Genomic DNA, 27,773 nt, shown 5'->3' on the forward strand with positions numbered 1-27,773 from the left:
CCTTTAGTCATAAAGTGGTTAAAACAAGCAAGATCCCTGCTGACACATGAGGGAAGGGGAACAATTAAAATTAAAAAAAAAGGCAGCAGAGACACGTGTTCATGCTAGACAGCTCAATGTTCTTAAAAAAGAAGAAGAAAAAGAAGAAGAAAGGGGGAAAGAAAGAAAGAAAGAAAGAAACAACCAACAGCAAAAGAAACGTTCTAAGTCACCGCTAAAAAGAATACAGTCGGCCGAAGGTATTAATTAAAAAAAGCTGCCTCTTTGAACAGATCTTGATTCCTCTTCTGCTTTCGCTCTCTCTCTTTTTTTTGTTTTGTTTTTTTTGTTTTGTTTAATTTGTTTTTGTTTTACTCCTTTCTTCTTTCTTCTTTCATCTGCCTTGGATTGCACTCTTTCTCTCCATCCTCTTCTTCTAAATGCTTATATCTTTCCTCTTTTTGCAAAGGAAGAAAAGTGAGGTCATTTTAATCATCCTCGCCACCCCCATACATGTCCGCCAGTTTCTTGAACCTGGGTCCCCAGTCATTAAGGTAGTCGTAATCTTGGTCTCCAGAGCTTGAGGAGTTAAGGGAGCTTACCGATCCCGCCGTTGAACCGCTTCCTTCATAGTCAAAGACGAGAAGGGAGTCATAGGGAGGGGCTGTTGGGTCATTGTCAGCTGCTCTGAGGCCCTGGAATATTTAAGAAGATGAGGCTGTAAAAAAAGGTTACTTGTGAGGAATACCTACTGAACACAATGAGGCTTGTTTTGCTTATGAGGAGCTTATGAGGAGCTTATGAGGAGCTGTGGTGGTGCAGTGGTTAGAATGCCGTACTGCAGGCTACTTCTGCTGACTGCCAGCTGCCTGCAGTTTGGCAGTTCGAGTCTCACTGAGCTCAAGGTTGACTCAGCCTTCCATCCTTCCGAGGTCAGTAAAATGAGGACCCAGATTGTTGGGGGCTACAGGCTGGCTCTGTAAACTGCTTAGAGAGGGCTGCAAAAAGCATGGCAAAGCGGTATATAAGTCTAAGTGCTATTGCTATTTCTGGCTAAGCATACGGCGCTAACAATCAAACTGCATTTTTCTGAAATTTCTATTCAAGTAAAGCTGCAAACTATATATTCAAGTAAAGCTGCAAACTATATATTCAAGTAAAGCTGCAAACTGTATGTATATATATATATACATAAAGAATTAGACCTGCGACAAAGACTGAAGCTCGTTTAATGAAGGGTGAATTTATCTGATTTCAGGAACTTCTTTTTGACCTCTCTCTCTCATCTATTTTTGGATTCACAGGTGCAACCACGATTGTAATGTATAAGATTCTGCAATAAATTTGTTTTAAAAAAATCCCAGAAAAAAGATTAACTCTTTGTTTACAAGCGAGTGGCGCTAAGAATTAGTGTGTATAGGAGATTGTTGGTGGAAACAGTGGCATCTGTTGACGGGGGGGGGAATCAAAAAAGTCAAGACGGAAGTCACAATAATGTGATTAAATGGTACATAAAATGCTCGACTCTGTGATTGTGACTGCCCTGCCTCACAGATCTCTCTGGCATAAAATATGAAAAGACCCATTCTATTTCATACTGGTTGCTCTTTAGAAAGCCAGATCCTGAAGTTGAAACTCAAATACTTTGGCCACCTAATGAGAAGGAAGGACTCACTGGAGAAGAGCCTAATGCTGGCAAAGGTTGAGGGCAAGAGAAGAAGGGGACGACAGAGAAGGAGGTGGCTGGATGGAGTCACTGAAGCAGGAGGCGTGAGCTTCAATGGACTCCAGAAGATGGTGGAAGACAGGAAGGCCTGGAGGAACGTTGTCCATGGGGTTGCAATGGGTCGGACACGACTTCGCAACTAACAACAACAACTAAGTTAGAGTTGGGCAAAACTTTGGTGACCTGGAGCTGCACCTAACATTTCACAGGGGAAAAAAATTGGAATGGTTGAGACACACTGGTACAAAATAGGTTGGGTGACATCATGCATGTGGGAAATGCCAGGAGTTTTATATTGGGAAAGAGGAAATTTGGAACTGTAATGCTTATTTTTAAGACTTACAGCCAGTTCTCATGTGTTTCATATCTTAGTTTGGTAGGGAGCCATGCAAACAAAATGATTTTGTTTTGGCAATTTTGGGCAATCCTAGAGGCAGTGTTCCTAGGGTGGTCCATGTAACACCTAGGTGCAGTTTGCTTCCAATTGCAGGTGTTGATTATCACCTTTAAAAAGGAGCACAGTGGCTCACGTGTTTAGGTTGCTCAGTAGGAGGTTAGCAAGTCTGCGTTCGAGACCCGAGTGCAGCTGTGGGGAGGGGTGAGCTCCTGACCTTCCTTCCAGCTCCTTCTGAGGATGTGAAAGGAGCCCTACTGGGCGTCTCCTGGGCAACAGTGATGTCACCAGATCATCCTTTCATCCCGGAAATATTGCACTGCACCGTTCTGTTCCAGCCTACGACTGGCCCTGTTTGTGTGTCAGGGACAACCCCTTTTTCCTTTTTACAGTCAATAGGCTGGAAAAACCCAACCCAAATTTATTTATTTACAGTTCAAACAAAAAAGCAACAGAATATTTCCTTCACTAAATGAATCAAAATATCAAACAAAAGTCAACAAACAAGAGTTATCAGTATCAAGAACAGACCAGGATTCCCTTAGCATGTCTCCAAACAGTTGCCTTCAGCAACCAGCCCCGCCCACACCTTCCCCTTTTATTATCAGTCCCAAGGTGTGGCTTCTCACTGCCTTCTCCTCCTCTCACTGAGTTGCCTCATTGATTTTCTCTGCTCTGCTCTGCTGGATTGCCTTCTGCTTCTAGCATCTCTGAAGAGATTCAGCTGTGACTCCTCTGGGTCCAACACCTCCTCCTCACACAGCTGAGCCTCATGAGGCACATGAAAGGAGGGGCCAGGCCGAGAGTCCTGCAGTGCATCAGAGCCTCCCTCTGACACCAAAGGCTCTCCAAACCCCTCCTCCTCCTCCTCAGATTCATCAGACTCAGCTGCTGGGAGCACAGGCTGATACTGAATCACAACATGCACTGCTTCCAACTCAGGTGCAATGCGATGCGATCATCTGTGAAGCCCTTCATTGCATGGGAACAGAACACCCGAGGAACTGTCTCGTCTCAGTGACCTTGATCCAGGTGTTAAGACCTGGCATGGCCAATTTGCGTGGGGGTCTAAGAGTATGATGCCGCCCTGGACTGTCAGGTGGACTGAGGACCGTCCTGCTCCCTTGTTAACCTCATAGCCTTTGGATTTTTAATCTGATTTATTTTTACTTATTGGTTTTAATCTGCCTTTAAATTCTGCATCTAAGCTATGCTTTTCCTGTGTACTTATATGGTTTTATTATGCTGTTGTAAACCGCCTAGGGACACTTAAATGAGATGGGTGAGGTAGAAATTTAATATAGGTAGATTTGGAGCTCAGTTGTGGTGGTAAGTTGAGGCTTTCCTACAATTAAGTAGATCAATAAAAATTAAGAGTCGCCTGCTTCCTTCGAATGGCCCTTGTACCATTCTGAGCCAAGGTATGCAAAGGCTGTTTTCCTTTCACTGAGCACCCATGTTCCTTATGACTTTTCATACATGTGTTTGCATGAAAAGGATAGCTCTGCCTGGTGAGGATTATAGAAACAGACAGGGAGAAGATGGATCAGACTGAACGTTAGCGAAGTGTGCAGGATGGTGTTTGCAGGGGAGACCAGAGCAGGGGAACGTTTAAATGATGAAAAACAGTGAGGCTGGAAAGGAAAAATTTCCAGAGCAGGAAATAGATACAATAGCAAAATTAAATTGCTCTCACTTTTATGTATCTGACTTATGAAATGGATCACATTTTCACCTCTGAAGAAATAACGCATCGATTGGTTTGCAAACATGCTCTCTTTCTTTTTAATAGCAAAAGGATCAAGGAGGCAAATTAAAGAAAAATATTAAATGCAGTTACAAGAACCCTAGAGGGAATTGTGGTTTTTTCTGGAGTGGCTTGGGGGAAAAAAACCAACAGTCATGGAGTCATGGAAATTTCTGTAACCAAGAATGCGTTGTAAAGTGGATTTGGGCTACATTATTGTGGCTTGGTGTTCATGGAGCTATTGGTACTTTTTATTGTTGTTTTTATATTTAAAGGATGAGGATATAACCTAGGGCAGGGGTAGGCAACCTTGGCTCTTTTATGACTTGTGGACTTCAACTACCAGAATTCCTGAGCCAGCCAGGCTGAGGGAAAAGAGAGAGGTTTCCAAGCTGAGCCATGCTGGCTCAGGAATTCTGGGAGTTGAAGTCCACGAGTCATAAAAGAGCCAAGGTTGCCTACCCCTGACCTAGGGGGAACAGAGAGAGAGTTATGAAGGTTGACTTTATTGAAACCCTCCACTGAAATGACCACCTATTCTATCTTATATATTTATCAGAGTCCTGTTCATTCCTTTCCTGGCAATATTTACCTTCTCTTTTTATCTCCAACCATGTCCATCCATGTGCAGAATAACACTTCCAACCATTCATTTTTAATGGCTGTTGAGAGTTACTACACGACTGGAAAAAAGTGACTTATGATCTGTCTTTGAGGGCACAACCATCCTGTCTGGCTCAAGGTTGACTCAGCCTGCCACTGTTCTGAAGTCAGTAAAATGAGGATCCAGATTGTTGGGGGCCATATGCCGACTTGGTAAACCCCTTAGAGAAGCTGTAAAGCGCTATGAAGCAGTACATTAAGTCTAAGCGCTATTACTATAAATCTAACAAATAAGTACATTCTTCTCTATACATTTATCCGAGGCTACCTGACGGCAGACCCTTTCAGTGGTAGTCTATGTCTGAAATGCTCTTCCTAGTGAGGTATTCCTGGCTATCCATTTTATTGTCTTTCGGGCATCAGACAAACATCCTTTTATCCTCCTACACATTATAAGCATTGTAACCAACTGGTTGATTTTTAGTATCTGCTGTTCAGGACCCTTTTCTACTTCTTTTCGGCTGTTGCCATTACGGTTCTACTACTGATTTAATGTTATGTGATCGAACGTTTGCGCTGTTGTATATTTTCATTGTTTTAGAATTTACAGCCTCTTGTAAAGCTGCCCTGGGATCGACTGGGTTTTGAAGGCGGCCCAAACGTTCAAAAAAATAAAAAAATTAAAAATGCACAATGGAACAAGGCAGGAACAGATAAAATAATCTCTCTGTTTTTGTTTTTTTTAAAAAAAAATACTGCGCTGCAGGTTTGACATGCCTCTGATGAGTGAACCATGGGAATCGGCCGTAATGTGCACCTGTTTCAATATAACGAACACATTCCCCAAGATGGAGGATTACATGCCTTAGAGCACTGCACTAATCGGGTTTATTATATTTACCAACTGCGGAAGAGCAACTAAATTTTCTCATACGGTCCATTGCGGAAACGCTACGAATCCTGTATCCGATGGCTACCCTTGCCCCTGGTTCACTACTTCACAGAAGCAACCTGTTTGTCTCTTGGGTAGCCACTACGTATTTATTGCTTTTATAGTTTCAATTTACTGCTGTTAAATGTCGGCTCCATCAGTTCTTTATGCTTGATTTGCCTTGGGCAATCTGTCGGAAGGGCGGGCTGTAATGTTTTGTGAATACAATAGCAAATAAAGAAAGCGAGGGATGGCGCTTCGGTTGTGGGAGCTAAGCAGATGAGATTGCTAATGCTGTCGATGGCTTGAATTCAAAGCATCTTCAGGGATGCCCAGACACCAAATATGAACAACAAGGGTTTTCAACTTTGGATGGAGTAGGAATACTGGTAAATGAGCTTACTAATGCTGTTTTTATATTAACTCCCTGGCAAGAGTTTTTCAGTGCGCTCCAGCCCCAGTTTAGCCCTGGGATTTTCCATCCAAATCCTAAGCAGATCTTCTTAGCTTGTTTGAAATCAGTCAAGATTAGTTAGAGGCCACCATCTGGTTTGACTATCCTGCCAACTAGATGCTAGATTATAATAAATGTACACTTCAACTTTTGAAACAAGACAATGCTAATATACTTGGCAGGTGTGGTTTCTCTCAAAAGCACCCTTCAGCAATACTCTTCTTGGAACATGTTCCAAGACATCCATCCATCCATCCATCCATCCATCCATCCATCCATCCATCCATCCATTGATCCATATACCCACCCATTGATCCATCCATCCATCCATCCATCCATCCATCCATCCATCCATCCATCCCTGTCTGTATTCTCTACATGCTAATTGCTGTCACCAACTCTTGGTGACCAATTAACCCTACAGCAGCAGAAATCTGCAGGAGCATACCTCATTAATAAAGTCCCCGATGTCTCCAGGGTGGGGGATGACAGGCCGTATTGGATATTGTGGCTCAGCACCGACAGGTCTTTCATCCACTCTTCTGACTCCGTTCGTTTTGTTTAAAACATGATCCATATTCTCTGGCTGCTGAAGCTGGCTTAAATCATAATCCTATCACGAATACAGAAGGAAAAGAGTGAAGCTGCCGCAGATTTTCACTGAAGATTATCCAGTACCTTTGTGCCATTGCGAGAGCTAAATAACATGATTGACTTAAGTTTAAGGGAAATCAAAGCAGAGCTTTTAACTCTTATGGCATCTATATTGCTACTTAATTCAACATATATGCTATGCTATTGATCTTTGGCTGGATGGTGCAAGGAGATTTACAAGGCAGAAAGATGCAAACGCGTACTCTTGACTAATCACTTATTCGGTTCACATTCTGGAGACATCTCAATGTGGGTTTGGAGTATTAGTGATGCTCTATTCAATGACCATCTTACGGCCTCTGCTGCTCAGTGATCTTTCCACAATCTAATTTGTAATTGATTTGGAAGAGAGAGACACACACACACTGATTCAAACGAATTATGGATTGGCATGTCAGATGGTGGTAGATCACAACAGAAACAAAGAGTCCAAGCTGTGATCAATGACATTATAGTTTCCCCAAAGTCCGTATTATGCCCAGAGTTCTTTTCCAAAATAGAGACCTTTTTGTGCGATATAAATTTTCTAGATTTACATTGAGCTTTAATATTAGTGTTTCTTCTGGTGACAGATGAATACGGAACTGAGTTTTTAATAGCACTCACTTTTCAGTTATATTTGAGCTGCAACTCCTTAAAATTCCCATCGATTTCTCAACCGTTTAATAGAAATTTTAGAGTAGGGCTATATCCAGCTCAAGTCTCCTAACTGCGGTTCAGATATACAATCTCAGATCTTTTGCATTATTTTGATTCCAACCTGAACTGTAACTGATTTCTCACAAAGATGGAGTGATCCTCACCTGATCTTCTTCTCCACCACCTTCTTCATCATATTTAAGAATGTTGTCCCGGACATCATCTTCGGGATCAATGAGTAGCTGCTTAGTGTGACGTTCCTTCTCCCTCCGTTTCATCCATACCACAAAAAGCAGAACCATAGCTAGAAAAAAACAATTGAATGATAGCAACCATAGCTGAATGTCACAATCTCCTATTTCTTAAGGACAATCAATCCTAGCCAAGAAAAGTGCAGTCAATAATACCCCATCTTTTCTTCATGAATGGGGGTTTATACTTTGTGTTGGCCTGTGATCTCCAAAACTGACCACAAATAGGAGAAATAAATAGAAGCTAGCCACCATATTGTGAGAACACAAGTGAGCCCCTGAACTCACTTGTAGCCTCACATTGCAATGAACAAAGACATGCTTTTAATTTCACAGCTACTATGATTGTTGGCTGAGCAGGGACAAAAATAGCCAGAGAACTGATTAAAGTCTGGGAAAAGAGGTCCCTTGTCAATCAGTAGGAGTGCTGACTTACCACCAGCTTATCAGGTGCTTGGGAGTCAAGGGCAGGCAGCACAAGGAAACAACAACTAATAATTTAGTATCAGCCATCAACACCCTTGTTAACAACTAAAAGCCACACATAACCAGGAACAATATGAATACAATGCATAAAACAGCCCAGTGCACATTTTTGGAGAGAGAGGGAGAGAAGTTCCTTGAAGATGGGCTCCAGCACAAGCCCCAAAGCTTGGAAGAATAAACCTTGCATCCTGGTGACCAACTCAGATTGGATTTTGCAACAGTATCCTTTGACACACATTATATGTGCCTTCATGTCTATGGAGATTCTCAGTCATCCAGATCATAGTTATCCCAAAGGTGCTTTTTCATGAGGCAACTGGACTTCCTTGTTTTTAATTTGAAGATGTTTCACTTCTCATCCAAGAAGCTTCTTCAGTTCTGACTGGATGGTGGGGAATGGAAGGATTTATACTCCTGCAAACAGCTGTTCATTTGCATTCTTTTAGCGAGCCGTTAAAGCTACCTGGAGGCTTATCTGTGTCTTTCATGCCATTCTTTAAAAGAATGCAAATGAACAGCTGTCTGCCAGGAGTATAAATCCTTCCATTCCCCACCAACCAGTCAGAACTGAAGAAGCTTCTTGGATGAGAAGTGAAACGTCTTCAAAGAAAAACAAGAAAGCCCAGTTGCCTCCTGAAAAAGCATCCTTGGGATATATTTGCCTTCGTTCACAGGAGACATAGATGCTACCTGTTATGTTGCTACTGTTCATTTTTTAAATTAAACTGGAGGCATTGAGAACATCAGAAATCATTCCATCCTCTGAACCTTCCATACTGTCAAAGTACAAACTTCAACTAAATGCAGTGAGAAGGAGTTATATGACAAAATACAGTTTGAAACTGGGATAAGCGCAGGTGGTTCTCAACTAGTTTAGTTTAATGAAGAGAAGGACGAGGGGTGACATGATAGCCATGTTCCAATATCTCAGGGGCTGCCCCAAAGGAGAGGGAGTCAAGCTATTCTCCAAAGCACCTGAAGGCAGGACAAGAAGCAACGGATGGAAACTAATCAAGCAGAGAAGCAACCTAGAACTAAGGAGAAACTTCCTGATGGTTAGAACAATTAGCCAGTGGAACAACTTGCCTCCAGAAGTGGTGAATGCTCCAACACTGGAAGTTTTTAAGAAGAGACTGAATGGCCATTTGTCTGAAATGGCATAGAGTTTCCTGCCTGAGCAGGGGGTTGGATTAGATGACCTCCAAGGTCCCTTCCAACTTTATTATTATTATTAACTTATGACAGGTAGCGTAGTGATTATTCAAAGTTCTGACGGACCTACCAGACAGGTAATGTAAGACTCAGATTTGAGGTTCCAATGGTTTGGTCAACCACACAGTCATGTTTGCAATTTTGGGCACATGAGAGCCGGTCCAGTCATTTATGGCCTGTTTGCAGCCTGCCACAGTCTTGTGACTGTGTTTTATGACCGTTTTGCTGAAAACCCCCAGCATTTTCTTCTGTTTTTTTTGGCAAAATCGTGCCTCTAGCGAACCATTGGTTCACTTAATGACCATGACATTCAGTTAACGACCTTGGATTAACTTAACAATTTGGGTGATTCACTTAATGACTGCGTGAGAAAAGCTTGTAAAATTAGGTTAGTTTTACAACTGTCACAAGTTATGACCTTGATGGACAGGCTTTATTATGATCACAACTTGAGGACTACCTGCACTTTTTTATTATCAGAGAAGTATCTATGTCAGTGTAGGGATGCGGTGGCTCAGTGGGTTAGGACACTGAGCTTGTTGATCAGAAGGTCGGCAGTTTGGCGGGTTGAATCCCAAGTGCCCCGCAACAGAGTGAGCGCCTGTTACTCTCCCAGCTTCTGCCAACCTAGCAGTTTGAAAGCACGTAAAAATGCAAGTAGAAAAATAGGGACCACTATGGTGGGAAGGTAACAGCATTCCATGCGCCTTTGGCGTCTAGTCATGCTGGCCACATGACCACGGAGACGTCCTCGGACAAGCGCTGGCTCTTCGGCTTTGAAACGGAGATGAGCACCGGCCCCTAGAGTCGGAAACGAGTAGCATGCATGTGTGGGGGAACCTTTACCTTTACCTTTTTATCTATGTCAGTAAATAATGGAAAAATCTAGATGTTAGATATGGGGGTCTCCACACTTAGCAACTTTAAGACTTCAGCTTCCAGAATTCCCCAGCCAGCCATGTTTGTGGACTGAAACTCCCAGGCTTCCCCAGCCAGCCATGTTTGTGGACTGAAACTCCCGGAATTCCACAGCCAGCCATGTCGAAGTCCACATGTCTTTAAAGTTGCCAAGTTTGGAGATCCTTGTGTTAGATGGTTCTGTATGCATTGAGTAAGCCTAGCAACAATCTGCTTCTTCATAGGCAGAAAGTGGACTGGTGTGGTAGCAGGTAGCATTGTTTTAAGGGAAGATATTGAGAATGCCAAAGGTACATAGGCTAGCTTACATTCTAATTAAGACAAGTACCCTAAAAAGGTAAAATATTTTCTCAAGCTGAAAGCAACTATTGTAACTCAGTACACAGATCGTATGCATTTCTTAGCCACAATACAGAAGTGCTAGTTGGTAGGTTTTCACAGCCGTTCTTTGTCGACGAAATGACTTTCACCGACACCTTCTCGGATGCTCCCCATTCTGAATGTGTGGCAATGAATGAAATGTCGACACATATTCGTAGCTTCACAGGTATCATCAGGAAGTCAATACATCAGTGTGGAGGTGGTTTTGCCGTTGTCTTTTTCAAGAGATTTTTCAAGAATGTCACAAGCTGGGCTCTCTATTTGGCATGTCCTGGTCCTCTCTTATCTAAAAACTAACCAGGTCTCCCTGGTTAGGATTTTGTAAACATTCATTTTTGAGCTGTCTGCTGGAAATGGCTCCTTGCTTTATCGTAATAAACACGACACTACTAAATGGACTAAAAGCAATAAATGCTACACAATTGGTAAACTGTACTATTGCATAACATACAAAGGCAACTGATTATTTTCGGAGGTACAAAAATAGGATGAATGGGGTTTTGATTACACTAATTGTTTAATTTTATCTTGCATGCTCCTTCTTCATGCAGTCAAATGTCTGTCTGCAAATGATTGGGTCTGGTGGTTAAGGAACTAGGCTAGAAACCAGGAGACTGTGAGTTCTAGTCCCGCTTTTGGCAGGAAAGCTGGCTGGGTGATTTGGGGCCAATCACCAGGGGACTGTGAGTTCTAATCCTGCCTCAGGCATGAAAGCCTGTTGGGTGACTTTGGCCAAGTCACTGTCTGTCAGTCTAACCCACCTCACAGGGTGGTGGTTGTGGGGAAAATTGGAGTATTAGATGTAGTTGCTGCCTTGAGTAATTTATAAAAATAATATAGGCAGAATATTTAGTCTAAAATAAATAAATAAAAACAATGCCCGACAAAGTGGTATGCAGGTTTAGCACTTTGATAGATAGGTATGACAAAAACTGGACAATCTTCATCCCTAATTTTGTAGTGATGCTCCAGAGTAATAACCTCCTGATTAATTGGGGTACATTGTGAAACTGCAATTTTAAGGAGCGTGATGGCTTGGTGGTTAAAGACGCCAAGCTCCTCAGCTGGGTTTGGGACCTGAACGCTATGTAACGGAGTGAGTTCCCGTTTCTTGCCCCAGCTCTTGCCCACCTAACAGTTCGAATCCATGCAAATGCGAGTAGGTAAATAGGTACCACTTTTGGTGGTACCTATTTACTTTTACTATTTACTTTTGGACGTGGTGGCTCAGTGGGTTAGGACGCTGAGCCTGTTGATCAGAAGGTCGGCAGTTTGGCGGGTTGAATCCCGAGTGCCGCGTAACAAAGTGAGCGCCTGTTACTCATCCCAGCTTCTGCCAACCTAGCAGTTCGAAAGCACATAAAAATGCAAGTAGAAAAATAGGGACCACTACGGTGGGAAGGTAACAGCGTTCTGTGCGCATTTGGCATCTACTCATGCCGGCCACATGACCACAGAGACGTCCTCGGACAAGCGCTGGCTCTTCGGCTTTGAAACAGAGATGAGCACCGGCCCCTAGAGTTGGAAACGACTAGCATGCATGTGCGGGGGAACCTTTACCTTTACTTTTTTGGTCGGAAGGCAACAGCGTTCCATGCCCCTTGGAGTATAGCCATGATGGCCACATGACCATGGAAATGTCTTCAGACAACCCTGGTTCCCTCAGCTAGGAAATAGAGACGAGTACTCTCAAGCTGGGTATGACTAGATAGGGTAACCTTTATCTTTGCCTTTTACTGCAATTTTACCTAACTATTCTTCTCTGTGTTGGAAAATTGCATGTTATAAAGTTGGGGCGGGGGAGGGATTTAGAGGGAGTCTGTCTAAATCAGAGGTGGGAAACTATGACCCTTTTATGACTTGTGGACTTCAACTCCCAGAATGGCTGGCTGAGGAATTCTGGGAGTTGGTCCACAAGTCATAAAGGGGCCATAGTTCTCCACCTCTGCTCTAAGTCAGGGGTCTTCAAACTTGGCCCTTTTATGACTTGTGGACTTCAACTCCCTGAATTCCTCAGCCAGGCTGAGGAATTCTGGGAGTGGAAGTCCACAAGTCATAAAAGGGCCAGGTTTGAAGACCCCTGCTCTAAGTGAACCAAAAGCTTAAGCCAGAGGGATAAACTCTTGGATTACATGGCTGTTGTGATTCAGGGTCAGCCTGTGGGTTCGGCAGTTGGGTCGGACGACTCAGAGGAGGAGGAGGAGGGGGGTGTTGAAGAGCTTGATGAGAGCCCCCAGCCAGGCCCCTCTCATCTGGTCACGACGCAGACCCAGCTGTGTGAGCCTGACAGCGTGGATGAAGATGACCCACAGCTGGCCCTGTTCAAGGACGCCCGACGCAGGAGGCAGTCAATCAGGAGTAAACAGAGGAAGGCAATGGGGCTCCTCGGAAGGAGGCAGAGAGAAGCCACGCCCTGAACTGTATTTAAGGGGGAATGCGTGGGAGGGCTGGTTTGCTGAAGGCAACCGCTTGAATAGTTCCTGTTTCATAGCTCCTGTTTCATGGTTGGTGTCTGTTTTATCTTAATAAATTTGGCAGGCTTTATTCCAGCCTCTTGCCATTTGTAAAGGGGTTGTCCCTGCCTTTTCTGCAGGGCCGGTAGCAGGCTGGTACAGAACAACGGCCTCTCCTTGCATCTTACCTCTCCAGTGCTGCATTTCATCACAAGTAAAGCAGCAGCAATTTGAAAAAAAGTAGAGTTTTTCTCAGTCCCAAATGCATACACAGAGGGGCATCAACATGTTCTAACCAGCTGAGGAGGCAGATATTTCTACAGTATCCTCCCCCCAACTCTGCCCTGCTCCCCCTATTAGAAGAAATCCTTTCAAATCTGTAAGATGCTGCAGCTGTGCTAATTTCATTTTAATGAGGTGTGATTCTCTCGAAGGGATGCAACAGAGACTGGATAAACTATTAGCTGGTCTAATCCAATTTGGACTTAGTCTCCTCCTTTTTACAAACTTTCTGTCTTTCCAAGATCAAGTTAACAAACGTTCTGAAATACTCTTTTTCGACTGCTTTGCTTAGAAGATGCAAGCAAAGCCTTGAACTTTTTTACTGAAAGTGCCAGGGAAGGAAAAAAAGGCAAACATTGGAATATCAGATCTAGTTTGGTAGGATAAGACAATGTTTGCATGGTTTTGCTTTGTTTGAAGATTAAATGGCTCTTCGAGCTCTCTGGCCCAGGCTGAGAATTTTAATTTTAATTTTAATTAACTGGGGTTTTATTTGTTCAGGGACGGATATAATTTTTAAAATTGTTTTTAACTTTTGTATTTTTGTTTTTAATCACCCTGTAAACCGCCCTGAGTCCTTCGGGAAAGGGCGGTATATAAATGTAATAAAATAAATAAATAAATAAATAAAATAAATAAATTCAGGAAATTAAATACAGAACATTTCCAATGTGAGTTGCTTTTCAATTTTTTACATCTAAAATCGAATATATAGGTAGTCCTCGACTTACAACATTTAGTGATCGAAGTTATGTCCCTGAAAAAAGTGAATTATGACCATTTTTCACACTTACGACCATTGCATCAGTCCCATGTGATCAAAGTTCAGACCCTTGGCAACTGACTCATATTTATGATGGTTGCATGTGCATGGGGTCACGTGATCCCCTTTTGCAACCTTCTGACAAGCAAAATCAATGGGAAGTCAGATTCACTTAACAACTGCATTGCTAACTTAAGAACTGCAGTGATTCACTTAACTGTGGAAAGGAATTTTGGGCTCAATAGTGATCATAAGTACATAAGTACATTTTGCCTGTACTTTGCAAAAAAAGATAAAATGCCACAATTAAATAGTCCAGGACTGGAAAAACGTTATTCCTGCTTAAACCTTCCATGGCCAAGAAAGCGTGCAGAGTTCTTATTCTTTAGTTCAGACATGTCAAACACAAGGCCCGGGGGCCAGATCCGGCCCACAAAGTGGTTTCATGTGGCCCTTGAAGCCATCCTGGAAACAGTGAGGGAACGGCCCCCGCTGCCTTGGCCCTGGCCCAGAGACCCTCCTCCTGCCAGAGACCCTCAGATCTGTCCCACTCCTGCCCGGGCCCCCACAGACACCCTTGATGCAAAATATGTAGAGCTGGCCACGCTCACCCAGTAGGCCATACGCACTCTAGCCACGCCCACCCTGGCCACACCCACCCGGCCCCCTGAGGGCAACCGCAATGCTGATGCGGCCCTCAATGAAATTGAGTTTGACACCCCTGCTTTAGTTTCTCATGACTCAGGATCATTGTGGGAACAAGATAAATAATGGGAAGGGACATCTGTATTAATCCTTGAGCTGCTTGGGGAATGGACGGATGGAGCACATTTTAAGGGCGATTGTCTGTGACCTGTACCAGGAATTATGTGTTGGAAGTGTGACTTCGGTTGCTACTCTCAACCTACTGGGCACTTGGGCATTAGGCCAGAGAAATATGAAAGTTATCTTCTCAGCCAAAGAAAAGATACAGGTTCTTATTTAGTGTCTGACTGAAGCCACGAAGGCTAATGTATCGATGGAAACTGACTTCCTAAAGCAGGTTGCAAAAATTCATTCCAGACTGAGATTGACAAATATAAGGCTGAACAAAGGGAATGTGGATGTGGATTCTGTGGATTCACGGGTAAAACTATTTACCAAAGCACCAGAAGGCAAGAGAAGAACCAATGGATGGAAACTAATCAAGGAGAGGAGCAATCCAGAACTAGGTTGAAATTTCCTAACGGTGAGAACAATCAAACAGTGGAACAGCTTGCCTTCAGAAGTTGTGGGTGCTCCATCACTGGAGGCTTTTAAGAACAGACTGGACAGCTACCTCTCTGAAATGGCATAGGGTTGGACTAGAAGATCCCTAAAGTCCCTTCCAACTCTATTATTCTATGCTCTAGAGAGGGATAAAATATTGAAAAGGGTAGAGATTTGGACTGCAGATGCATTAGGATCCAACGCTTTAGTTCAAATGATGACATCATTTTCAAATTGTCAAATGATGACAGCTCAGTGGAACGGCTTGCTTCCAGAGGTTTGGGGTGATCCAACGCTGGAGGCTTTTAAGAAGAGATTGGTCAGCCATTTGAGCAGGGGGTTGGACTAGAAGACCTCCAATGGTAGTTGCAGACTGATGCTTTAGCTGCTGAGAAAGCTGGAAGTGTTATTTTAATGGCATTGATTCTCCAGCAGCTCAAAACCTAATGATCTAAAGCAGGGGCCTTCAAACTTGGCAACTTTAAGACTTGTGGACTTCAACTCCCAGAATTTGCTGTCTACATGGCTGGCTGAGGAATTCTGGGAGTTGAAGTCCACAAGTCTTAAAGTTGCCAAGTTTGAAGACCCTTGATCTAAAGGCATGTCGACAGCATTAGTGACATGAATGAAGGCTAATATATGTGTCCCAGGATAATGTTGCAGGATCCAATCTGAGTCCACCAATTGGATGGGCTCCAGCAGAAGTCTGAAAGCTTGGAAGATTAAACCTCTGGCCCTAATGACCAGCCAAGATTGGATCCTGCAGAGTTAGTGACTGAGTGTGTGCGTAAGCCATGGTTTGCCTCCAGAAAAGTTTGGACAACCATTTGTCTGAAATGGTATAGGGCAGGGGTAGGCAACCTTGGCTCTTTTATGACTCGTGGACTTCAACTCCCAGAATTCCTGAGCCAGAATGGCTCAGCTTGGAAACCTCTCCCTTTTCCCTCAGCATGGCTGGCTCAGGAATTCTGGGAGTTGAAGTCCACGAGTCATAAAAGAGCCAAGGTTGCCTACTCCTGGTATAGGGTCTCCTGCCTGAGTCGGGGGTTGGACTAGAAGACCTCCAAGGTCCCTTCCAACCCTATTATTCTGTTACTGCTGACTGCTGAACGAGGATGTTTCTCTATTCATAACTGGAAGGTCTCTCCTCCTCCATCTATCACAGCATATTTGGTGAAAGTCTCAGATGCAAAATACGGGTTTTCCAATCTGAAATTCCAGGAAGGAAAGCTCAGTGCTGACTTCTAATCAGGGATGCAGATTACCACCCCATATATGCCATGAAATCCACCTTGCTGTCACTCTGAACAGGAATTTCAGCACAACCTGTACACTGCACGGAAAGTGAAACTTTTCCGTAATTGCTTTTCTGTCAGAGCAAAACCCCACCCTTTTGCCAAGGGCAAGAATGGAAAGAGACAACCCGCCCCCCTGTAGTGTATGCCCTTAAAGCATACACGGAAATGGCAGCACAGCAGGGGGCTGGACAGCTCCAGGCTATAACCGCTTTTGGCGGGAAAGCCTGAATAGAGCGAGTCGTTGACAGCCCCAGGGCATGGTCAGCTCTGGCGGGAAGCCAGGGTTTAAATCCATTGGCCACCTGCACTGGCGGGAAGCCCAGGTTTAAATCTATTGGTCACCATTCACCTGGGCAAGTATAAAGAGACGCCAGGTAACCCCTTTGCTCCAGCTTCATTTCTGACTCAATAAAGAAATACTACCCAGCTCAAGTGTCCGTCTCTCCGTGCAACCACGCGACTTTGCACTGGCGACGAGGATGGGATCCTGCACCAGACAACGCTAGCTGCGGACGGAATCCAATCGGCAGCCCCAGACCAAGACGCAGGATGATCGAGACGGCGGAATGGCACAACTGGGTCAGTATCCCCTTTTCAATAGCAACTGCCCAGAGGAGTGGGAAGCCTTCGTGGGGCAGCTTGAGTGCTACCTACGGGCAAACGGGGTGAAAGATGACCAGCAGAGAGTGGCGGCACTACTCTGCAGCTGTGGCACGGAAACGTACCAGCTGGCGGTCGGTCTCTGCGCACCCGACAACATCCACTCCGTCGGGTACAATGAGTTGCTGGCGAAGCTGACCAAGCACTTCAAGCCCGAGACATCCGAGATCGCCTGGCGGTATCGCTTCGAGAAACGGGACCAGCTGCCAGGTGAGTCTGCCAAGCAATACATGGCCACCCTGAGGCAGGCAGCTCGCCTCTGTAATTTTGAAAATTTAGAGATCTGGCTGCGGGATCGGATCGTCTGTGGGCTGAGGGACAGGAAGCTGCGCCAGAAAATCTTCGCAAAGCAGAAGCTGACCCTGAGGGATGTCCAAGAGGAATTCCTAGCCTGGGACGCGGCCGAGGAGTCCGACGCGAGGGAAGGCAGATCCATCCACCAGTTGAGCGGTTGCGGCAATGCGGACGGGGCAGAATTGGAAGTGGACACCATCCACCGACAACAGCAACACGTCACCTCCAACCGAGACAACGTGAGGGAGCCAAGACCAGCCGCGGCGGACGCAAGATGCCAGGAGTGCAAAGTCGCATGGTTGCACGGAGAGACGGACACTTGAGCTGGGTAGTATTTCTTTATTGAGTCAGAAATGAAGCTGGAGCAAAGGGGTTACCTGGCGTCTCTTATACCTGCCCAGGTGAATGGTGACCAATAGATTTAAACCCTGGCTTCCCGCCAGAGCTGACCATGCCCTGGGGCTGTCAACGACTCGCTTTATTCAGGCTTTCCCGCCAAAAGCGGTTATAGCCTGGAGCTGTCCAGCCCCCTGCTGTGCTGCCATTTCCATGTATGCTTTAAGGGAATACACTACACCCCCCAACAGGCTCACTCTAAAAGGAATCTGCAAAATGAAGAAATATGCCAGGACAAATTCTACCCCATCTTTTCCCCTTTTGTCTGCAATTCTACCCCCCAACAAAAACCCACTGATGGGAAGCCAACAAAGCTCTAACAGGAGAAGCAGCTAATTATTGTTTCTATATGTCACTTCCCTGTTCTTTTAAGTCTAGCCATATAAATTGATCTGCAGACTGATTTGCATTTGCTTAAGGTGTGCCACTTTTTTTTAAAAAAAAAATCAGAGATAAATAAAAGGGGGTCCACATATGAAGACAAACATCAATCTGCTTCTTAACTACTTATCACAACTAGTGAAATCTCTCTCTTTCTTTGCAATTCACCAGAAGCAAGTTCTCTCTCTTTTAAGGCAGGGGCGTTTTTTTTCTCTTCTGGTCACCCTTTGTAGAAAAAAATTGTCCTATTAACACCTTTACAGCTCTCTTGAAAAAGAGGCTTTCAGAGTGCCAATATCAAATGTAGTCCAATCCTTTTTTTATCTGCTCTTAAGAAAAGAGAGCTCCATTGTTGCTTTAAGGCCTGTTTCCCTTCTGAAGGTAATTTTTCTGAAATCGATTGCTTTCTCCCACCTATAATTATTATATTTTTCTTTAGTGTGCTGCTTTAAGAAAAAGCTCTTTGGTTTGCTTTTTTTCCCCAGATAGAGATTTCAAGCCAGAGTTGCAGGGGAGACGTATCCGTGGGAAGTAACAACCTGCAGATGGAGGTGATGGCCAGCACTGGATGGCCATTCTCTGAATACTCTACAGCCCTTTGAAACAAGGACTGGACGAATATGCAATTTGCAGATACGATATAAGAAAAATCTCTGAATCATCCAGACTGTTCCAATCAAATTGGAAGTGCTCATTTAAACTGTCAAGTTAAATGTCTGTGAATCGGAAGCATTTCTCATTTCATTTTATCTACCTATCATTTCTCTCTCTCTCATCTATCTATCTATCTATCTATCTATCTATCTATCTATCTATCTATCTATCTATCTATCATCTCTCTATTATCTATCATCTCTCTATTATTTATCATCTATATCATCTATCATCTATCTATCTATCACCTATCTATTATTATCTATCTATCTCTATCATCTATCTATCTATCTATTATCTATCATCTATATCATCTATCATCTATCATCTATTATCTATCTCTATCATCTATTATCTGTCTATCATCTATATCATCTATCATCGATCTATCATCTATTATCTATCTATCTATCTATCTATCTATCTATCTATCATCTATTATTATCTCTCTATCATCTATCTATCATCTATCTATCATCTATCTATTATCTATATCATCTATCTATCTATCTATCTATCTATCTATCTATCTATCTATCTATCATCTATTATTATCTATCTCTATCATCTATCTATCATCTATCTATTATCTATCATCTATATCATCTATCTATCTATCTATCTATCTATCTATCTATCTATCTATCTATCTATCTATCCTCTATTATTATCTATCTATCTCTATCATCTATCTATCATCTATGTATTATCTATCATCTATATCATCTATCTATCTATCTATCTATCTATCTATCTATCTATCTATCTATCTATCTATCATCTATTATTATCTATCTCTATCATCTATCTATCATCTATCATCTATATCATCTATCATCTATCTATCATCTATCTATTATCTATCTATCTATCTATCTATCTATCTATCTATCTATCTATCTATCTATCTATCTATCTATCTATCTATCTATCTATCTATCTATCTATCTATCTATCTATCTCCCCTCTCTCTTTTATCATCTATGATCTATTTGTATCCCACCTTTATTATTTTAAAAAATAACTCAAGGCAGTGAAATATCCTTCTTCCTCCTATTTCCTCCACAACAACATCTCTGTGAGGTGGACTGGCACTGAGAGAGAGGGGGACTGGCCCAAGATCATCCAGCTGGTTTTCATGTCTATCGTGGAACTAGAACTTATGGTTGCCTTTACCACTAGACCAGGGGTAGGCAACCTTGGCTCTTTTATGACTTGTAGACTTCATCTCCCAGAATTCCTGAGCCAGCCACCCTGAGGGGAAAGGGAGAGGTTTCCAAGCTGAGCCATGCTGGCTCAGGAATTCTGGGAGTTGTAGTCCACGAGTCATAAAAGAGCCCACGTTGCCTACCCCTGCACTAGACCAAACAGGTTCCATGCCATCCATGTGGGATGAGTGAGTGGTAGGGAGGGAGGAGTAAAAAAGATCAATCACAACGTTTTGATTTTTTTTGGGGGGGGCACAACTCTCATTAAGATGCTTCCTCTATAAACTGATTCAAATAACTTGGGAAGTTTCAGCAAAGGGACCGATCTGGCCTCTCCAAAATCATTTCAAACATCTGAATTTGACTGATGTCATTTGATGCAAATGTCTGTTTTTTGCAAACTGATTTGAATAGAGTAGTCGGAATCATGAAATCATTGGGCTAAGAAGGATCTTAGAAATTGAGAAGACGCTTCTCAGTGTAGGATCCATTGTAGACTCTCTGATAGATCACAGTCTATTTGAAGTAGAACTGAATGGGATAAATTTTCTGAACAGATTTGAATGGGAATTTACATGACTCTAGAGACTTAGGCCATGAAAAGGCTGGATTTATGAGGGCAAACCTGTATCTTCACATCATATTTAGCCCTTAATGGGCTGTTGCCATGAGTCAAGATTAATTCAAGGGCATGCACGGGCACACACAAACCACATTAATTATAAGTCCCACTCACTCATTCTACTCCTCCCCCAGTAAAAATAATTGATAGAATAAGCCCCAAATTAAATAATGTACATGGAAGAAAGATTTCTATTTACCATTCCATTTTCACTGATATAAAGCCAGGGTGATTGCTGTACATTAAAAAAGCCAATTAGAGCAATGAATTTTTTAAAAACATACATTTGTAATAAAAATCCATAATTTAGAACAGGATAATGGATTTGAAGATGGGAAGAAGATTCTCCTAAATCAAACCCCTTTCATCCGCATTTAATTTCAGTCAACAGAATATGCTCAAGTGTTTAAATCATATTTTAGGCCTTGAGTTATGCAAAGGCAGAAAAAAAAGTAAAACTATGTCTTATGCTTTATTGCCTTCTGTTTCTTCCAATGTGAAATTTTACTACACAAAGTACTAGCAATTGGCATTAGGAAGCTTCATTATGATCAACCAATTTAGAATGCCAATGTATATTTATTGCTTATTACCATCAGGCCACAATTAAATTAGCATGTGTATATTAAAGATTACCCAGGAAATAGGATGGCTATGGAGGAAAGCCATGGCAAATCTAGACAGCACACTAAAAAGCAGAGACATCACCCTGTCAACAAAAGTGCATACAGTCAAGGCTATGGTCTTCCCAGTTGCAATGTATGGCAGTGAAAGTTGGACCATAAGAAAGGCTGAGCGCCAAAGAATTGAAGCCTTTGAACTATGGTGCTGGGGAAGACTCCTGCGAGTCCCTTGGACCGAAAGGTGATCAAACCGGTCAGTCCTAGAGGAGATCAACCCTGAGTGCTCTTTAGAAGGACAGATCCTGAAGCTAAAACTCAAATACTTTGGCCACCTAATGAGAAGGAAAGACTCACTGGAGAAGAGCCTAATGCTGGGAAAGATTGAGGGCAATAGAAGAAGGGGACGACAGAGAATGAGGTGGCTGGATGGAGTCACTGAAGCAGTAGGCGTGAGCTTAAATGGACTCCAGAAGATGGTAGAGGACAGGAAGGCCTGGAGGAATGTTGTCCATAGGGTCGCGATGGGTCGGACACGACTTCGCAGCTAACAACAACAGGATGGCTTATTTTTCAAGTGTAAATATAGGGGTAATTTGTACTTACTGAGGTTTTTTTTAAAAATTGAATTGAATTGAACTTTATTTGGCCAAGTGTGATTAGACACACAAAGAATTTGTCTCTGGTACAAAAGCTCTCAGTGTACTTGCAAAGCAACAGAGTCCTCCCCCCCCCGTCACAATGGATAGTAACGAAGATAAGGTTAATAATAATACTACAGCCATACAACATGGGTAAATGTACTTAGACATAAGAAGTATTGTGAGAATTAGGTGTTCAGTGTTCAGCAGAGTGATGGCACAAAAAACCGAATTGTCTCTGTGTCTAGTTGTTTTGGCATGCAATGCCCTACACAACCATCCCGAGGGAAGACGTTGAAACAGTTTATGTCCAGGATGTGAGGGATCTGCATATATTTAAAAACCATTTTTTAACCACAACAGAGCAGCTGTGCTTTTACAACTAGGAAACTGATTCCCTTTTACGGTGATTTTATGAATTACTGAACTTTGTCTAGTCTAGTGGTCAAGGCACTAGATTAGAAACTAGGAAACTGTGAGTTCTAGTCCCGTTTTAGACATAAAATTTGGCCGGGTGACCTTGGGGCAATCACCAGGATACTATGAAGTCTAGTCCCACTTTAGGCATGCAAGCCAGCTGGGTGACTTTGGGCCAACCACACTCTCTCTCAGAGCGATCCACCTCAAAGGGCTGGCGCGAGGAAAATAGAAGCGAGCATTATGTGTTTGCTGACTTGAGTTACTTATGAAGCAATGAAGGCAGAATAATCATAAAAAAATCATCGAATAAAATAAAATTGCTGCACGCATGTATAAAGAACCTTGGCTTTCAAACCAGATGCGTATATTACCCGGTGCAACACTTACTTAGTAAAATGATGATGCATATCAAGATGGCAATAATGGCTCCGGTTCCCAGCCCAGCTGCAGCGACAGCTCCTATAGTGGTACAATCTCCATTCTCATCGCATGGACACACCTTGACCTTAATGATGGACATGTTAAACAGAGGAGGGTTTCCAGAATCTGTTACAATGATTGGAACATCGTACACACCGGCTTCCAAGTATATTATTCGCAAGCCAAGTTGAGCATAATCACCTGTGGGGAGCAAAATGGAGAAAGCCATGAAGAACAGGTCTGGATGGAAAACTGACTTCTTCTGAGTATCTACTGGTCTGGAGAATCCACTCCTTATGAGTTACTCCCCCAAGTAACTCATGGGCGTACAGGTAGTCCACGACTTACAACCATTTGTTTAGAGACCATTCAAAGTTACAATGGCACTGAAAAAGGGGACCTGTGTCCATTTCCCACTCTTACAACCGTTACAGCATCCCCACGGTCACGTGATCAAAATTGGACAACTGGCATGTACTTATGACGGTTGCCGAGTCCCGGGGTTAGGTGATCACCTTTTGCAACCATCTGACGAGCAAAGTCAATGGGGAAGCCAGGTTAACCTAACAACCGTATTGCTAACTTAACAACTGTACCGATTCACTTAACCACTGTGGCAAGAAAGGTCGCAAACTGGGGCAAAACTCACTTAGCAACTGTCTTGCTTAATAACATAAATTTGGGGCTCAGTTATGGTCATAAGTCGAGGACTACCTCTATGCCCGTGGGTCACCTAGGCTGAACTCTGGGCAGACTCTGATAAGCCACAAAGTGGCTAATTATTATAATTTTGACAGCTCTTTCCCCCTGTACATTCTCCCCAAATGATAACCTTCCTATTTTCCAAGCATTAAAGCTGCCTCTATGGTAAATTAGGAAAGGAGGTGACTTTTAAGCAATTATGGGGAGAGGTTGATCATTGATCCTGATTGTGGCTTATGACAATAAAAATGGAACATAAGGAAGACTGATAATAGCTTTTTCTCCTGGGCAATTACAGATGATTTATCCCAACTTTGTAACCCTGTGTAATTACAAGCTGCATTAAGGCGGGGAAGCCAAGAACCAATGCAAGCTGTGAGCAGTTCAGCTTCAGGTCCAATCCAGGCAATTTCTCATGAACTCTCTTGCTAATAAATGTCATCCCGAACGTGGCTTTCTTTTAAAAAATGAACACCAAAGACGGCACAGAAAGTTTCAAAGTCTGAAGTCCCACGTGCCAAGTTACAAACAGGGCCAGGTGTTGCCCGCTCGGTTTACCATTTAGACGTGTAATGGTCCAGTTCTTCCTAATGGCAGATGGCACGCTCGGCAGTTCAAAGACGAAGGGGCCGACATTTGGATCGATGTCAGCATCGGCGGCTGTGATGTTGATGACATTCAGATTTGGCTTCTCACATATCTGGGCCTCCTTTGGCTGAAGTTCAGGAGCATTATCGTTGATGTCAATTAGGTAGATCTGGAGTGTGCCCGTGCCACTGGCTGGAGGGATACCTAGTCAGGGAGAGGACCATGGGAATGAGCAGTGGTTCACACACACAGGGAGTTGCAGACAGAAAGTTTGTTCCTGTCGTTCGATCTCACCAAGGTACTGAATTGCACAAAGGACAGATCCACCACCTTGCTCCCGATTTTGCATTGCTTCAGTGCCAGCCTGCCATAGATTGGGAGGGGGGAGAGAGAGGAGGGAGGAGGGGGAGGGAAGCTGTTTGGGAGGGGGAGAAGGGGGGAGATCTCGAAACTGCTTTGTGCCAGCCAGAAACAACACTTCAAGGACATCTGGCTAGAGAGAGAAGAATGCAGCTGCATTCCAAGGACGGCTGTTCCAAAAACATCTGGTATGAATATGATTGGACACAAAGCACCTGAAGGCAGGACAGGAAGCAACAGATGGAAACTAGTCAAGGAGAGAAGCAACCTAGAACTAAGGAGAAACTTCCTGACAGTTAGAACAATTAACCAGTGGAACAACCTGCCTCCAAAAGCGGTGAATGCTCCAACACTGGAAGTTTTTAAGAAGAGACTGGATAGCCATTTGTCTGAAATGGTATAGGGTTTCCTGCCTCAGCAAGGGGTTGGACTAGATGACCTCCAAGGTCCCTTCCAACTTTATTATTATTATTATTATTATTATTATTATTATTATTATTATTATTATTATTATTATTATTGGGACCAATGGGAGAGCAGACATGGGAAATGCAGGGTGGGGGGAAGAATTTCAATAAGAAATTGGCACAGGAACCTCAGACCTGGCTTTGCTTTACTGTACTTCACTTGACTTTAGTAAAACTATACCTCAGTCTTAAAATGGAGCAATGGATCATTCTTGCCTAGGGTTCAGGTTGAGGCAGGCCTGACAGGAAAGGTCAGTCACAATAATCAAAAGGTTGAGATACCACCTGCCTGAAGAAATGGTGCAGGAGGAGCCAGTTTGATCTAGTGGTGAAGGCACCAGGATAGAAACAAGACTATAAGCTCCGATCCCACCTTAGACAGAAAGCAGCTGGGTGACTGTAAGCCAATCGCTTTCTCTTAGCCCAAGGGAAGAGGCAACAACAAACCATTTCTCTCAGGGGGCCAGTTTGGTCCAGAGGTGAAGTCATCAGGCTAAAAACCAGGAGACTTTAAGTTCTACTCCTGTCTTAGATGTGAAAGCCAACAGTGAGACTTCGGGCCAGTCCTTTCTCTCCAATGAACTTACCTCACAGGGCTGATGTTATGGGGAAAATAGGAGGAGGTATATTAGGTACGTTTGCCACCTTGAGTTATTTATAAAAAAATAATAAGAGAGTGATATAACTAAATAAAAAGAATGCAGAATTTCATTTTCTCCTCCTTGCTTCTATTTTCCAACCCAACTGAGAATTGAAAAGATTCTGTCTGTCCATCAGCAGGATAACTTTCCAGAAACTGAATAGACCAGACCACAGGAAAATGTATGAAGGTTACGCTCTGCTTCCCAATAGGCCCATGGACACAAACATATACATAAATGACACTTGGGAAGAAGCACACACATGTATACCATTTACAAACATACATCTACACAGATTTATTAACACAGGAAATGCAGATGCTGCCTGTATCCAGTGCTGGTAAAAGGTTGAAAAGAATTTCAGAAACCTTGATGTACATCTCTCTCTCTCTCTCTCTCTCTCTCTCTCTCTCTCTCTCTCTCTCTCTCTCTCTCTCTCTCTCTCTCTCTCTCTGTGTGTGTGTGTGTGTGTGTGTGTGTTTATCTATCTATCTATCTTTATAACTCTGTCTTTCTCTCTCACTCTGATCTCTGATCTCTGATCTATCTTTATGCCTCGCTCTCTCTCTTTCTCAGATTTATCTACCCATCCAATTGATTGGCCACCCATTTTACCACAGGTTGTCCTTCCTTTGTTCCATCTACATGAGATACAACCAATAGAATTATGACTAATGTGGTAGAAACCTATGGAATTTTTCTTCTTGGTATAGTCCACAGTACATTCTATAACATATAGATTTTGCTATCCTAAGGTGACAATAAAATGTTATATGGATGGGTTTAGATCCATTAAGAAGTGATCTTATCAGTATTTTCAAGCTGGGAGGAGATCATGGGTCTTGCATGCCTATTGGCCTAGAGAAGACCTCCAGTTACATTATTCAGCATCTCTAGTAAAGGATCAGGAAGGAGATGATGAGCTGGATTGTTACTCAGAGTAGATATTAATGGGTTATGACTTCAACAAAATTCTTGTATCCTGTCTATTACATCTACACATGGCTTCTGCGTTCAGATCTATTGAGCCTGAAATGGCTTAGGAGCTGAGACAAAACAAAACAGGAAAATTACTTTGATATTCTACTTCTGAGCTTCCACAGGTATTTGTTGTTTTTGGATGTAGCATGTTGATAATGGCTACTGGTCCGATCCAGGGATAGTTCTTGTAGTCCCAGATACTACAGTGTTATAGGCTGAGCCTTCTGGAAGTCATGAAGCAAAACATTGGAAAGCAACAGACTGGAAAAAAGTAATTTATTTCTGAGCTATATAATGCAGTGATTCTCAACCTTGGCAACTTAGAGATGGTGTGGAGACTTCAACTCCAAGCATTCTGGCTGGGGAATTCTGAAATTGAAGTTGAAATCTCCACACCTTAAAGTCGCCAAGATTGAGAAACGCTGGTAAAATGGGACAAAATATGTCCCCCTCATATGGTTGGAGTAATAGCAATGACTGAAACCATTTCATGGCAGTTACAGATTCACATTTCAAAAGCCTCCTTCCAGCCCTCTTTCAACGTTTGTTGCTAAAATAAAGTTCAGCTCTATTAAAGTTGCCAAATCAAGTTCTCTGTAACTTTTATGCAGATTTGAAAACCCACCACCACTTCATACAATTCTTGGCACACACTGACATACATATGCACATTTCCCTCCCCCCACCCCGTCTCAGCCTGTTTCAGTCATTTCCTTCTAGTTAGGAGAAAGAGAGACCACACTGTCATTTTCCTTCCTTTGTGAACTGCAGGGTGTTTTGGCTTGGATATTTTCACTGTTTCTTAAAACAGCTCGATTTTAGAACTCATGTTGTGAATTCTTTTTCACTCTTTCTTTAAACTTTCTTTAAAAAAAAAGATTCCCGAATTTCAATGGGTTTCTTTCTTACGTCTTTTTAAAAAGCTTTCTGACTTATATCTCCTGTTTCTCTGAATCCCAGATGAACCTTGGTCTGTCCATTTCTTGCAGTTGTTATGTTAGGCCTCCTAACCTCAAATCTCATAGTTTATTCCAGCTTGCTGGCTGTTGATGCTTTCTTTCTCCAGCCTTCCTTCTTTGATCAGTCTCTGGATTTGCTGCAAAGCAGAAAAAGCCCATGGCTTTAGCTGCACTTGCCTGAAGTCATCGGAAATGGGGAGGTTTGGGTGAATGCTAGTCTTTCAGAAAGGCAGAAAAGACCTGAAAAATTCCAATATGAGTCCTTTAGATGTAGGCTTAGCCTACCTTACCAATAACCAGGTTGGGAAAAGGGAACATTGAGCGGAATGTCTATGGAGAT

The 27,773-nt window shown here is 43.0% G+C and overlaps 1 protein-coding gene across 1 annotated transcript in view; it reads right to left on the reverse strand.

Annotated features, from left to right (window-relative positions):
• Positions 1-240: 240 nt before the first annotated feature.
• The window catches only part of CDH4 (cadherin 4), a gene marked incomplete at its 5' end in the record, with an annotated part of 1,024,675 nt that continues 997,142 nt past the window's right edge, over positions 241-27,773 (reverse strand). Inside the window, 5 exons of the mRNA XM_083358225.1 lie at positions 241-674; positions 6,283-6,447; positions 7,292-7,431; positions 22,703-22,936; positions 23,996-24,229. Of these exons, the coding sequence (XP_083214351.1) occupies positions 468-674; positions 6,283-6,447; positions 7,292-7,431; positions 22,703-22,936; positions 23,996-24,229 (980 nt within the window). The 3' untranslated portion in view covers positions 241-467. The remainder of the gene's footprint in view (positions 675-6,282; positions 6,448-7,291; positions 7,432-22,702; positions 22,937-23,995; positions 24,230-27,773) is intronic.

Source organism: Vipera ursinii, assembly GCF_947247035.1.
Source record: "Vipera ursinii genome assembly, chromosome: 3".
Lineage (NCBI taxonomy): Eukaryota > Metazoa > Chordata > Lepidosauria > Squamata > Viperidae > Vipera > Vipera ursinii.